This window comes from Callorhinchus milii, unplaced genomic scaffold, assembly GCF_018977255.1.
Source record: "Callorhinchus milii isolate IMCB2004 unplaced genomic scaffold, IMCB_Cmil_1.0 Scaffold3, whole genome shotgun sequence".
NCBI lineage: Eukaryota > Metazoa > Chordata > Chondrichthyes > Chimaeriformes > Callorhinchidae > Callorhinchus > Callorhinchus milii.
In genome coordinates, this window is record NW_024704744.1 from 90,263,371 (window position 1) to 90,278,047 (window position 14,677).

The 14,677-nt window shown below is 45.2% G+C and overlaps 1 protein-coding gene across 5 annotated transcripts in view; it reads left to right on the forward strand.

The window, feature by feature from the left end:
• LOC103187635 (1-phosphatidylinositol 4,5-bisphosphate phosphodiesterase beta-1) overlaps positions 1–14,677 on the forward strand; it is a 228,872-nt gene that overhangs the window by 156,940 nt on the left and 57,255 nt on the right. For 4 of the 5 annotated variants that reach the window (XM_042333662.1, XM_042333658.1, XM_042333660.1 and 1 more), the window contains exons 5-9: positions 3,004–3,083; positions 3,775–3,828; positions 4,426–4,501; positions 6,962–7,062; positions 7,995–8,161. In XM_042333662.1, coding sequence (XP_042189596.1) covers positions 3,004–3,083; positions 3,775–3,828; positions 4,426–4,501; positions 6,962–7,062; positions 7,995–8,161 — 478 coding nt within the window. The remainder of the gene's footprint in view (positions 1–3,003; positions 3,084–3,774; positions 3,829–4,425; positions 4,502–6,961; positions 7,063–7,994; positions 8,162–14,677) is intronic. The other variant, XM_042333659.1, reaches the window with a different exon arrangement.

The window sequence follows — 14,677 nt, forward strand, 5'->3', positions numbered from 1 at the left end:
ACCATTCCAACCATCACAGCATCCAGCTGCTTTTTAAATGAATCCCAGTGTTCTGGCCTCAACCCCACTTCCTGGTAACCTGTTCCAGTTGTTAATTACCCTCTGGGTAAAGAAACACCTCCTGTCCTGAAATTGCCCCTTTACAGCTCTAACCCTGTGTCCTCTTGTTCTACTGCCTCAGTGCATTCGAAAATAATTAAAGTAATGAATGTGATTTCTTTTTCAATTCCATTTAATATTTAATAACACCTCTATAACGTCCTCTCTGAGCCATCTTCTCTCAAGATGAAGAATGAATTTTATATGAAAATTCATGTACACAGTTACTACACATTACTAAGTTATGAAATTGTTTTATTATTAATTTATTCATGTTAATTAATCAATTATTAATGCAAGCCTGTCTAATCTTTCCTTGTTCTTGCTAATCCTTGCTTGTAAATGCTAGCTTGTCTAATCTTGTTCATTCCTCTAACACTCGGGATCATCCTCATTGCACTCCTCTGCACTGACTCCAAGGGTAATAATACCTTCAAAAATAATAATACCCAAAAAATATACAGTCAGTTCACTTTACAGTATATCCTGTGAAGCACTGTGAGACGTTTCGAAGATGTGATAAGGAGCTATATCAAACGCTAGGATTATTATTAATATAATGACCAGACATGTATGCAGTACCCTCCAGGCGTACAGGTGACCCAGTTGTTTGCAATCCTACCTCTTAAGTCAGAAGAATGTGGGTTCAATCCCCAAGTGACGACATGGAACTCATATAGTCTAGGCTGATGAAGCAATGCAGTGCTAGGGGTATGCAGCACTGCTGGAGGGTCCGTGTTTTCAATCCAATGTTAAACCAAGGTCCTGTCTGTGCCTGTTCAGGTGGACGTCGAATATCCCATGGCACAAATGCAAAAGAGAAGGGAGTTTCTCTCTCTCTCTCTGGTGTCCTGGCCAACAATCCTCCCAGATACAATTGATCACTTCAGTATCGTTGACCACTCTATCCTATTCCACCGCCTCTCCTCTCACCTCAACCTTTATGGTTCTGTCCTTGAATAGTGCAGATCCTACCTCTCACAGTGTATCCACTTCATCTCTGAAGTGTCCTTCAGACCTCTGTCCTCAGAGTTTCAATTTATTGTCAATCAGGACCCCCAGGTTGTTTTCATTTTCCATACATATTATTTTCCTTTTGTTCAAATAATAGCCCCTTCCAGGATTTTTTGTCTCCATGTGAAGTACTTTACATCTCTCCACATTGAATTTCATCTGCTACCGATCTGCCCAATTCCCAAGTATGTTCAAATCCTCCTGTAACCTATCTTGTTCAGCTTCGCTATTATTAGCTTCGTGTCATTTGCAAACTTAGCCACTGGGCTTGCGACTCCTAGATCCAGGTCATTTATAAAAATATTAAACAAAAGAGGTCCCAAAACAGACCCTTGTGGAACTCCACTAGTAACATTTTCCCAGTCTGATGACATTCCCTGTACCACCACTCTCTGGGTTCTTCCGGTATCCATTGTAATATACCTCCACTGATTCCAGCTTTCTTTACTTTCAGTACTAGCCTCTCAAGAGGAATTGTATCAAAGGCCTTACATCCAGTCTTACCCTTATCAAGCTGCCTTGTCACACTGTCAAAGAAAACCAGTAAATTAAATTGACAAGATCTTCCCTCCATGAACCCATATTGGCTATTATTTATGATTTTATTTCTGTTCAGATGCTCCATGATTTTATCCTTAATAAGCTCTCTAAAATTTTGCCCACAATGAATGTCAAACTTACTGGGCTGTAGTTTCCTGGGTCACTTTTGTTAACTTTCTTAAAAATAGGAGTAACATCTGCCATTCTCCAGTCCCCCGGCACCTCTCCAGTATTCAGTGATTTTTGAAAGATTTGTGCCAGCGTTTCTGCGACTTCCTCCCTTAGTTCCTTAAGGATCCTTGGATGCAATTTATCCAGAGATTTATTTACCTTAAGTTTACACAGCTGTTTGGCAACCATGATATGAATATTGTCACAACTTTTCTCTGCGACATCCTTAAGTTCTCTTTCCAGATCAGATCAGAGGTTACCCATCTCCTTCTTGGTAAAGACTGATGCAAAAAACGTATTTAGTGCTATTGCAGCCTATGCAGCATTATTTTCTCAATGCTGTTTGCGGAATGTTGTTGTCCACAAATTCGATGTTGCTTTCGCCGACCAAATACACAGGCATTGACTTTACAGTAATCCTGTGAAACACTTTGAGATGTCCTCTTCACGTGAAAGGCAATATTAAAATGTAAGGATTATAATTATTATTGTTCCAGGTCACCTTGTGACAGTTCTCATTCTCTCGGGCAGCCTTTGTCAATATTCGAGAAATACTTTGGTCAAAGTAAACATTTAATTTTTAATAATGTCATGTCATAACCCCACAATTTAGTGCTATTGCAGCCTATGCAACATTATTTTCTCAATGCTGTTTGCGGAAGGTAAATGGGACTTAAAGGATTGCTCTTAAAGGAGCAGCACAGACACAATAAGCTGAATGGCCTTCTTCTGTGCCGTAAATTTCTATGGTTCCGTGATTAGGCCAAAGTCAATGTTCTGTTGATTCCCGAAACTATCTAAAGTTATTGTCATCAGTTATCACACTGAATCTGTGGTGAAACATTTCACTTTTCATCTTAATATCAGTGTGACAGTTGTGACTCTGGGCCCTTGATTGGCAGAGATGAATTAAAGGCTAGTTTTCTAGCCCATCAGTCACTACGGGCTATTCTTCCCCCTCAGCTCCTAGTAACCTGCAACCCAATGTCCTAACAATAAAGTCTAGTTGATAAGAACTGGGAAGCTATGGGTATTTCACAAGGTCACAAGATTTACCTCTTTGACCTTGCTTCCCCAGAGTGGGAAGAGTCCATCCCTTCTACCAGTTACACTAAGCCCTGTATTTTCTGAGGGCTGTTAAGTTGATATCAAATGACACGTCTCTATCTGTTGTTACAGGAATGGACAGATGCACTGTTTGATCTAGCAACAAACCTGTTGGCCCAGAATTCATCCAGAGATCGATTATTTGACAAAGTGTAAGTTCCAAAGTGGAAATGCTTAAAATGTCTAGACCGCAGACAGCCAAGACTGAAGACTGGTGCTGTTCTGACCAACCATCTGGCAGACATAACATTACAAGATTAACTTGGATGAAGAAAATCCATCTGATCTCTTCCCTCCAGAATACCCACCTACCATCCCCCCATCACAGCATCCAGCTGCTTTTTAAGTGGTTCCTGGTGTCCTGGCCTCAACCACCCTTCCTCGACCCTCCACCATCAGAGCCCCTCCCTCTGCCCTTCCATCTCGCCCCCTCTCTTTCTGTCATCAAATTCCATGCCAATTCTTAGCTCTATGGCCCGCTCCTCTTCTCCCTCACTCTTGTCCAGACCCACCATTGTGCAGCTCTCCGAAACCTCACCCTGGATAAAGCAAGTGCCCCCCTGAATTCTCACCATCCTGTAGTAGTTTGACTAGCTTAGTCTCCAGACACTGAAATTACCCACAGTACAGAAGGTAGCATTCACTGGCCAGATACTCTCACAGTGCTGTCAGTCCTCCCCTGGAATGTCCTGCATCAGGAGTCTTGATTTTGGGCTTGAACCAATTGAGAGGCAAGACAGCTACCAATTGAACTAAACTGGTACAGTGGTGCCTGTTCTGTTATTTGGTGGGAGTTGCGGGACGGGAACCCACCCATTTCCAACACAGTGCTTTATATTATAGGTACACCAAGCTCAAACTGCAAATGAACCAGGATGCCCGGATTCCAGTCAAAAAGTAGGTGATTTAACTTTGAAATACCTCCAATCCAAACCTCACCTGTCCCAATCACACTCCATGCCTACTTTTACACAGGCAAGCCAGATGGGTGTCTGACCCACACGGAAACCCATCACCATAATCAACCGGGTGTCTGACACACATGGAAACCCATCACCGTGATCAGCCTGGTGTCTGACACATGTGAAAACCCATCACCGTGATTACGAGTATTCAAACACAATGAGAGTTTCACGTCAGCTATCTACAGATGGAAATTCCCATGTTTTATCTAATTCCAGAGAATATTAGGTGCAGGTTAGCAAGAGTCAAGGCTTGGGGACCCCAGAGTGTGCGTTGGGGTAACTGCTGGAGTCCAACCAGCTAAAATTGCATAGATAGCTTGTCATTGAGTGCGCTGCCTGGCAAGCTTTAGGCTGATGAAGTGCTCCACGGCGTAATTCCACATGAAGGGCGTTTTGTAAATACATGGTGTTGCATGTTGTGGGATTGATTGTGTAAATGGCTTTGTTTTAGTTCTGTGTTATTTGTATATTCTATCCATTTCCTAACCTATGCACAAGTCAGTGTAACCAGTCTCTCCTCGCTATGCAGCATTGTCCGCATGTTCTCCTCTGACCGGAAGCGAGTGGAGACGGCGCTGGATTCCAGCGGGCTACCGTCCGTCCGGGTAAGCACCTGCGCTCCGCCTAATTCCCTGCTATTTGCAGGACATCCCTCTGCGCCAATTGGCAGCCAGGTTCGCTGACAAATCACACAGTCACTACACTTTACAGTCTATCCTACGGAGCGCAGTATTTCATCACCAGGAGTGACTTTCAGGAGTAAGCAGTTGACACAACACTTGATTCATTTGTTTATACAAGCCATTGACTGGGAGATGCTGCACACACTCCAATCCACTCTTGATGACCCCTTCAACACAGATAGTGAAACAAAGGGTGGCTGTTTTATTTTGCTCCATTATCACACAACTTTCACACCCAGATAGACACTCACACACCGGCCTGCTTCACGTTCCCCGACCAGCCCGCCCCACCATCGGTGGTCAGACCTTCAGCCTCTCTGCCCTTACCCTGGAATTCCATCCCCAAATCCCTTTGCTCACTCCCTCTCTTGCCTCCTTCAATGCAAGTCAGACCCTCCTCTTCGACTGCGCCTTTGGCCACCCTCCTACCCCTACCCTCCATGACCTCCACCCCTCCTGATCCCAACCCCCAGCTCGGGTCCAAATCCCTGACTGTCCAGCACCTTGGGACGTCCTCCCAACATGAAAGATGCTGTGTAAATGTAATTTGTTGTTGTTGTTGTGTGTAAAATTTAAAATAACATCTCAGTCATACTGCCCCCAAACTCTGGAACTAGTTAGATCCTGTATCATAGAGGTTAGAGCACTTGCCTCGCAAGCCTGGTTTGATTCCCGGGCAGGGCGAAAAGTTTGGCAAGTTTCCTTACTCCACACGCTTCTGTTTACTTAGCAGTAAGTAGGAACCCAGTTGTTAGTTGATTGGTGGATTGCATAATTGGCTGCCACGTTTTGCCCACAAAATATACAGTCAATTCACTTTGCAGTCTATTCTGTGTAGCGCTTTAAGATGTCACGAAGACATGATAAGGCGCTATATCCAATGCAAGGAATTGTCACACAAGCCTTATTCAGGGGAACACTGTTAAAGTGAGACCATCCCATTGCCTCATCTTGGACAGAAATTAGGGCCCAGAGAGAGCCACACCTTCTGGCATGGTTCATTCTGGTAATTTTCTGTACACACAATGAATGAAACATATGAAATCCCAAAGGAAATCTTAAGTAATCCCTTGGTTTTGTACAATCTCTGCTTCAGCTGTGTTGTGCTAATGAGTTTTGACAGCGTCCTTTTGTTTTATTGATGGAGATGCTCTTCCTTACGTGTTTAACCACATTAACAAGCAGCACTTCATCATAAACTAGGTCATGTACTTAACACAGCAGGAGGCCTGGGAGAACTACCCCCAGTACACAATCCCCAGAATTTGATGATTGGCATCTGCATTCCAACTTATCTCTGCAAAAGCCACAGTGCATTTAGCACTGATTCATGTATCCTCCGGGTGGGGGCAGTGGGGTCTCCCTGGGTGAGCTGGCTCCAAAGTGATGTGTTTGGAATGTTGGAATCGAGTCCACCCTCGGTGACGGTCTCTAGTCCGGTTCCTGAGCCGGGCGGGTCCACATTATTCCAGGGCACTGCTAATGACAGCACAGCCCAGCCCGTCTCATCGGCAGGACGTCGAAGGGCAGATCAGTCACTGGGGGCAGGGAGTCGTCCCACTCAGTTCCTGTTAACCCTGCAGCCAAAGCCTGAATGGGATTTTTAGAGTGATTTGAATATTCTAAATGTAAATAGTCGTTGAATTTCATCTAGCACCTCACCAAGCTTCGAGAGGTCTTGAAGCGTTTCACAGGATAAACTGTAGTGTGTAGTGACTGTGTAGATGAACGCAGCAGCCAATTTGCGCACAGCAATATTCCACAAACAGCCATGGAGTGAATGATTGATGTTATCTGAGGATTGTCGGACAGAAACTCCTCTTTTCGAATAGTGCCACAGGATATTTAACATCCACCAGAACAGCAACTTCACGGTTCAACCAATAGATGGCACGGAGGATTTACAGTGCTCCCCCCAGCATTGTGCTAGAGTGCCAGCCTGTGTGTGAGGTCAAAGTGCCAATGTGGAGGTTGGATAATAATAATAATAATAATCCTTGCATTTGATATAGCACCTTATCATGTCTTCAAGACATCTCAAAACACTTCACTGAAAAGTGTACTGTAGTATAGTGTAGTGACCGTATATTTTGTGGGTGAAACTCAGCAGCTAATTGCACACAGCAGTGTCTCACAAACAGTCATGGATTGAGTGATGAAATTATTATTATTATATTGTAATATTTAGATTATTTCCATCAATGTCCACTTCACCAAAAAGAATATCTTGTGTCCCAATAATTGCAACCACATGTGTCGCTAGCATGTGTCCTTGGGACATTTTGTCTATAACTGTGTTATTTTATTGATCATTGTAGTTAGTTTGAGAATGATGTGAAATGGTGCCACTTTCTAACACTTGATTTAAATTGTCATCCACAGGGTGATTCTATTCCTGTTGAAGATTTCAGCCCGGAAGCTTTCAGGACATTTGTGACTAATATTGGACCTCGACCAGAAATCGACCATATCTTTTCTGAGTTGTAAGAAACCTATTCCTGTGTTTGTTATAATACCTCCCACACATTCATATATCCTTGCTGTGTCACCTCATTGAGATGTCTCAAAAGCACTGTGAAGTGTAGTGACTGTGTGTTTGTAGGCAAGTGCGGCAGCCAATTTGCACACAGCCATGTCCCAGTTCCACAAAGAACCATGAAGTGAATGACCTTAGTTTAAGAACAACAACTTGCATTTATATAGCAATTTATATCTCTTCACACAGATAGCGTTTCGAAGCACTTAAACATCTAATGCAGCAATCCTCCAGCACCACACTGGAGTGTCAGCCTGGCCTGTGAGCTCAAAGTGCCTTCATAGGGCTTAAGCATACAACTTCTTGACTTCCATATCCCAGTCTATCAACTGAGCCAGGATGACACACAGTGTGCTGGGCTGACACACACTGGGCCGGGCTGACATACACACACACTGGGCCGGGCTGACACACACACACACTGAGCTGAGCTGACACACACTGTGCTGGGGTGACTCCATGCCATCCTTTGGCTGAGACATTAAAGTAAAATGCTGTCAGTGTCTGTTCAGGTGGACATTAAAGATCCTGTAGCAAAAAGACAAGGGAATCCTGGCTAACAATCCTGATAAATTTGGTGATTTCCTTCATGGCTGCTTGTTGGACGCTGCGTGGTGCAAATTGGCTGTCACATTCACATACAAAATACAGAGTCACTACACTTTACAGTAAATCCCAGGAAGCACTTTGAAATGTCTTGACGACGTGATAAGATGCTTTAGCAAAAGCAAGGATTATTCAAGAGGGATTTTCATTAATAATTCATAATGAGATGAGACTAAAGCAAGATAAATCTACTGTTAAACTCGAGCACATGGATGAGCCAACTGTATGCTATAGTTTTCACCATTGAAGACTTTATGTTTTGCTGTATTTCAGTGGAGCCAAGAGCAGACCGTACCTAGTGGTTGACCAGATGACGGAGTTCATCAATACCAAGCAACGGGACCCCCGTTTGAATGAAATCCTCTACCCTCCGTTGAAACAAGAACAAGTTCAGCAGCTCATTGAGAAATACGAACCCAATATTACCCTTGCAAAGAAAGGTTAGTCCAAACAGCCAACTCTCCTTTCTCACTTGTTATCTCCTGCATGCTGTTTCCAGCTTGGCAACATTTATTCAGTCACTAAATTCAATTCAATTTCCAGGCAGGGCAAAACCTTAGGCAAGTTTCCTTACTCAACACATACACACACAAACACTGCTCTGTTTACCTAGCAGTAAGTAGGAACCTGCTTTAACAATTGGCGGATTGCTTCCTGAGGGTAATAATCCCTTCAAAAAATCTCACTTTGCCCTGTGTGAACTGGGTAAGGGGTTGTCACTCTCTCTGTGCCTAATCAGTTAGACTGAGAGCTTCACAAGTGTTCGAGGCCTTAACACATAGGAACTGTGCCACAAACAGCCATGAAGTGAGTGACCAATTTTAAGTGGGGGATTGTTGGCCAGGGCACTGAGAGAGAGAAATTTCCTTGCCCTTTCAAATAGTTTAACATCTCATCCAAAGTACAGCACATCTGGCAATACAGCACTCACCCAACATTGTAGCACTGCTATATGAGTTGCAGTCCCGAATATGGGTTAGAGTGCTACCCACTGAACTCAGTTACACTCAGCATTGGGGACAAAATATATCTTATACATGTTTTGTCACAAGTCACAGGAATTTATTATGATTTACTTTTCATATCGGAAAGATGTCCCAAAGAGGTTCATAGGATTTACTGTAAAATGACTGTGTATTTTGTGGATGAACGCAGCAGCCAATTTCCACACAGCAACGTCCCATAAAAACAAACATGAAGTGAGTGACCGATTTTATCTGGGAAATTGTTAGCCAGGACAGCGAGAGAGAGAGAAACTCTCTTCTCTTTTCGAATAGTGTGGCGGGATCTTTATCGTCCACCTGAACAGGCACAGATGGGACCTCAGTTTAACATCTCATATAAAGGGTGGCGGGGCTTTGTGGGGAAGGGTGATAGGCTCGCGGAATCTGGTGTGGATGAGGACACACCTGTAGGGTCCTAGAGAGTTATGATACTAATGATAATAATCCTTGTATTTGATGTAGCGCCTTATCACGTCGTTGAGACATCTCAAAGAGCTTCACAGAATATATGGTAATTTGAATTGATTGTGTTTTGTTGGTGAATTGCGGCAGCCAATTGTATGCAGCAGTGTCCCACAAACAGTCGTGGACTGAGCGACCAAATTTACCCTGGAAAAGTGATCTGCCAATTGACAAACAACCGGGTTGCTACTTACTGCTGGGCGACAGTAAGTTTACATCTGTATAATGTGTGAAGCAGTGTTGATTTATGGAGGAAAGGGAGCTGCTGATGTGTACCCCTCCTGTTCCAGTCTCTGGTACAGTGCTCCCTGCCCACAGATGATTCCACCCCATTGAGAAAATGTAGGGCTACACATGTCATATCTACTCACAGTCTGCTGAGGCTGAACATTTACACTAACAGCAAATCAGACAATTCAGACAGAATCATAAAGTGCCCAGCTGCCTGGCCAACCTTTCCCGTCTGTTATGTGTGCAACGTACCGCAGGCCTGTTTCTTAAGAAGCAATTTGCTGGGTCCCATGGCAATTGGTGGTGGCAGAGGCTAGCAATAATATTGTTACCCCTTGGCTTCAGAGAAACCTGCTGAGATTGTTTCTGATCAAAGAGGAGAACTTGCCACTGGGGAACAGTCACCAACTGACCAGGACAAGATGTCACCAGCAATGTGATGTCATTCAGTGCCATAAAAAAATTTTAAAAAAGTAATTGGGTCAGTCAATCCACGACTGTATATTCACTTTACACTATATCTTGTGAAGCGCGTTGAGACGTCTCAAAGTTTGCAAGGATTATTAGTATTTGGGTGAAACAATAGTTGCTTTCTAACCCTCCAAGACAGTAGAATAAGAGGACACAGGGTTAGAGCTGTGAAGGGACAATCTTCAGACAAACACCAGGAAGTGTTTCTTTACACTGCTGACTCAGAGGTGAGAATGCTACCAACTGAGCCAGGCTGACACACACACAGTGACTGAGCCAGGCTGACATAGTGACTAAGCCAGGCTAACACACACACGATGAATGAGCAAGGCTGAGCAAACACAGCGACTGAGCCAGGCTGACACACATAGTGACTGAGCCAGGCTGACATAATGACTAAGCCAGGCTGACACACACACGATGAATGAGCAAGGCTGAGCAAACACAGCGACTGAGCCAGGCTGACACACATAGTGACTGAGCCAGGCTGACACACACACACACACACATGTCTGAGCCGGGCTGACATATACAGTGACTGAGACGGGCTGACACACACACTGACTGAGCTAAGCTGACACAGACAGTGACTGAGCCAGGCTGACACACGGTGACTGAGCCTGCCTGACACACGCAATAACTGAGCGAGGGTGACACACACGGTGACTGAGCCAGGCAGATACACACACAGTGACTGAGCCAGGCTGACACACACAGTGACTGAGCCAGCCTGACACACACACGTCTGAGGCAGGCTGACATATACAGTGACTGAGACAGGCTGACACACACACACTGACTGAGCTAAGCTGATACAGACAGTGACTTAGCCAGGCTGACACACGGTGACTGAGTCTGCCTGACACACACGCAATAACTGAGCCAGGCTGACACACACGGTGACTCAGACAGGCTGACACACACAGCGACTGAGCCAGGCAGACATTTCATAGATTCATAGATTCACAGAATGTTACGGCACAGAAGGAGGCCATTCGGCCCTTCGAGTCTGTGCCGGCTCTTTGACAGAGCAAGTCACTTTCACTAACCCCAATCACCAGCTTTCTCCCCATAACCCTGCAAACCCGTCTTCCCCAGATATCTGTCCAGTTCTCTCTTAAAAGCTATTATCGAATCGGACTTCACTACCCTTTCGGGCAGATCATTCCAAATTCGAACAACTCGCTGAGTGAAAAAATTTCTTCTAACCTCCCCTCTACTTCTTTTGGTAGATACCACAGTCACAGTCTTAAGATATCTACCAAAAGAAGCAGAGGGGAGGTTAGAAGAACCAGCGAAAACAGCTGTTCCTTATCGAGCCTGTCGAAACCTTTCATGATCTTGAGGACCTCTATCAGGTCCCCGCGTAACCTTCTCTGCTCTAATGGGAAAAGTCCTAACTTCTCCAGCCTGTCCTCATAGCTAAGGTTCCCCATTCCTGGTATCATTCTCGTGAATCTCCTCTGCACCCTTTCCAGTGCCTTAATGTCCTTCCTGAAGTAAGTTGCCCAGAACTGGACGCAGTACTCCAGCTGAGGCCTAACCAGTGTTTTGTATAGGTTAACCATATACTCTGTGCCCCTACAAATAAAGCTCAGTACACCAAATGCCTTTTTTACTGCCCTATCTACCTGCCCCGCTACCTTTAATGATTCACTTACGTGAACACCCAGATCTCTCTGTAGGTTCACCCCCATTAAGATTGAGCTACCAAGTCTATATTGCCTCCTATCATTTTTCCTACCTAAGTGTATCACCTCACACTTATCCACATTGAAATCCATCTGCCACATGTCAGCCCATTCCACCATTCTGTGTATGTCTGCTTGCAGTTGGTTACAGTCCTCCTCACTATTTACTACCCTACCTAACTTTGTATCATCTGCAAACTTGGAAATAGTGCTCTCTATGCCCAAGTCCAGATCATTAATATATATTAGAAAGAGCAGTGGTCCCAATACCGATCCCTGGGGGACACCGCTGCACACCTCCTTCCATTTCGAGAAACACCCATTAACCACCACCCTCTGCTTTCTGTCACTCAGCCAGTTCTTAATCCAAACTGCCACTGTCCCCTTAATACCGTGGGCCTCTAATTTTTTTATTAATCTCTTATGCGGTACTGTGTCAAAAGCCTTTTTAAAATCCATGTAAATAACGTCCACCGCATTTCCCTCATCAACCCTCGCAGTCACCTCTTCAAAAAATGCGATTAGATTTGTTAGTCAAGATTTGCCTTTAACAAATCCATGTTGACTGTCTCTAATTACCTCATGTTCCTCTAAGTAGAGATTTATTCTGTCCCGGATTACGGTCTCCAGTAGTTTTCCTAATACCGAAGTTAGGCTGACTGGCCTGTAATTTCCGGGTTTGTCTTTCTCCCCCTTTTTGTAGAGTGGGGTAACATTAGCTACTCTCCAGTCTCTTGGCACCACTCCTGTGTCCAATGAAGATTGAAATGTAATGGCCAAAGCCTCCGCTATTTGAACCAGTATCTCCCACAGCAACCTTGGGTGAAACCCGTCTGGTCCTGGTGGCTTATCAATTTTGAGCCCATTCAATCTTTTCAGAACTTTCTCTCTGTCTGTAGTAATCTGATCTATTTCCTCTACCCTCTCATTCAATACTGCGGCATTTGGGGCATCCATTTCCGTTGTGAAGACAGATGCAAAGAACTCGTTCAGTACATCAGCCATGCCCTCTGCCTCCACAACAAGATTGCCGTCATTGTCTTTGATTGGCCCCACCCTAACTTTAACTAACCTTTTTTCCTTTATGTGCTTGTAAAATATTTTAGGATTCCCCTTTATGTTACCCGCTAACCTCTTCTCTTGCGATCTTTTAGCCTTTCTTTTAAGATCACTCTTTTAAGATCACTCCTGCATTCTCTATAATGTTCTTTGCTATCCTCAGTATCTTGCGTCTTCCAATTGTCGTACGCCGTCTTCTTCTTTTTCATCCTAGACAGAATATCCCTGGTCATCCAGGCTGGCTTGGTTGTCGCACATTTCCCTTTTGTGGGAATATATCTATTTAGATCGTGAGCTGTCGTATTTTTGAAGATCTCCCATTGCTCATGAGTTGTTTTACCTGCTAGTCTTACTTGCCAGTCCACCAACTCTTGGTCCCTTTTTAGCCCATCAAAATTAGCCCTTTTCCAGTCGAGCGTTTTCACCCTTGATTGTACTTTGTCCCTGTTCATGAGTAACCTAAATCTAATAATATTATGGTCACTGTTACCTAGATGCTCCCCTACCGAAACCTGTTCAACCTGACCTATTTCATTCCCCAGGACTTGATCCAGCATACAGAGTAACTGAGCCAGGCTGACACACACAGTACTGAGCCAGGCTGACAAAAACACAGTGACTGAGCCAGGCTGACACACACAGTACTGAGCCAGGCTGACAAAAACACAGTGACTGAGCCAGGCTGACGTCCTCCCGACGTGAAAGGCGCTCTATAAATGGAATCTTGTTGTTGTTGTTGTTGAGTCAGGCTTACACACAGCTCATGACTGATCCAGGCTGACACACGGAGGCCGAGCCAGGCTGACACACACAGTGACTGAGCCAGGTTGACACACACAGTGACTGAGACAGGCTGACACAGTGACTGAGCCAGGCTGACAAATACAGTGACTGAGCCAGGCTGACACACTTAGTGACTGAGCCAGCCTGACACACACTTAGTGACCGAGGCAGGCTGATACCCACAGTGACTGAGCCAGGCTGACACACACATAGTGATTGAGCCAGGCTGACACACAGTGACTTAGCCAGGCTGACACATACCCAATTACTGAGCCATGGTGCCACACATAGTGACCTCGCCAGGCTGACTTATTGAACCAGGCTGACACACGCAGAGACTGAGTCAGGCTGGCACACACAGTAACTGAACCAAGCTGACACACACCGTGACTGAACTGAGCCACGCTAAAACAAAGTGACTGAACCAAGCTGCACACACAGTTACTGACCTAGGCTGACTGTGACTGAACCAGGCTGATGCACACAGTGATTGAGCAAGGCTGACGCACACAGTAACTGAGCCAGGCTGACACACAGTGACTGAGCCAGGCTGACAAACACAGACAGTGACTGAACCAGGCTGACACAGACAGTGACTGAACCAGACTGACACACACACAGTGACTGAGCCAGGCTGAGACAGAGTGACTGAGCCAGGCTAGCACACAAAGTGACTGAACCAGGCTGACACACACACACACAATGACTGAGCCAGGCTGACAAACACAGTGACTTAGCCAGGCGGACACAGATGGTGACTGAGCTATGCTGACACACAGTGACTGAGCCAGGCAGACACACACACAATGACTGAGCCAGGCAGACACACACACAATGACTGAGCCAGGCTGACACACACAGTGACTCAGACAGGCTGACACACACAGCGACTGAGCCAGGCAGACATACAGAGTAACTGAGCCAGGCTGACACACACAGTGACTGAGACAGGTTGACACACAGTGACTGAGCCAGGCTGACAAACACACAGTGACTGAGTCAGGCTTACACATGGAGACCGAGCCAGGCTGATACACACCCAATGACTGAGCCAGGCTGACAGACACTGTGACTGAACTGAGCCAGGCTGACACACGCTTAGTGACTGAGCCAGGCTGACACACACAGTGACTGAGACAGGCTGCACACATACTGACTGAGCCAGGCTGACAAACACACAGTGACTGAGCCAGCCTAACACACACACACAGTGACTGAGCCAGGCTGACACACACACACACACATAGTGACTGAG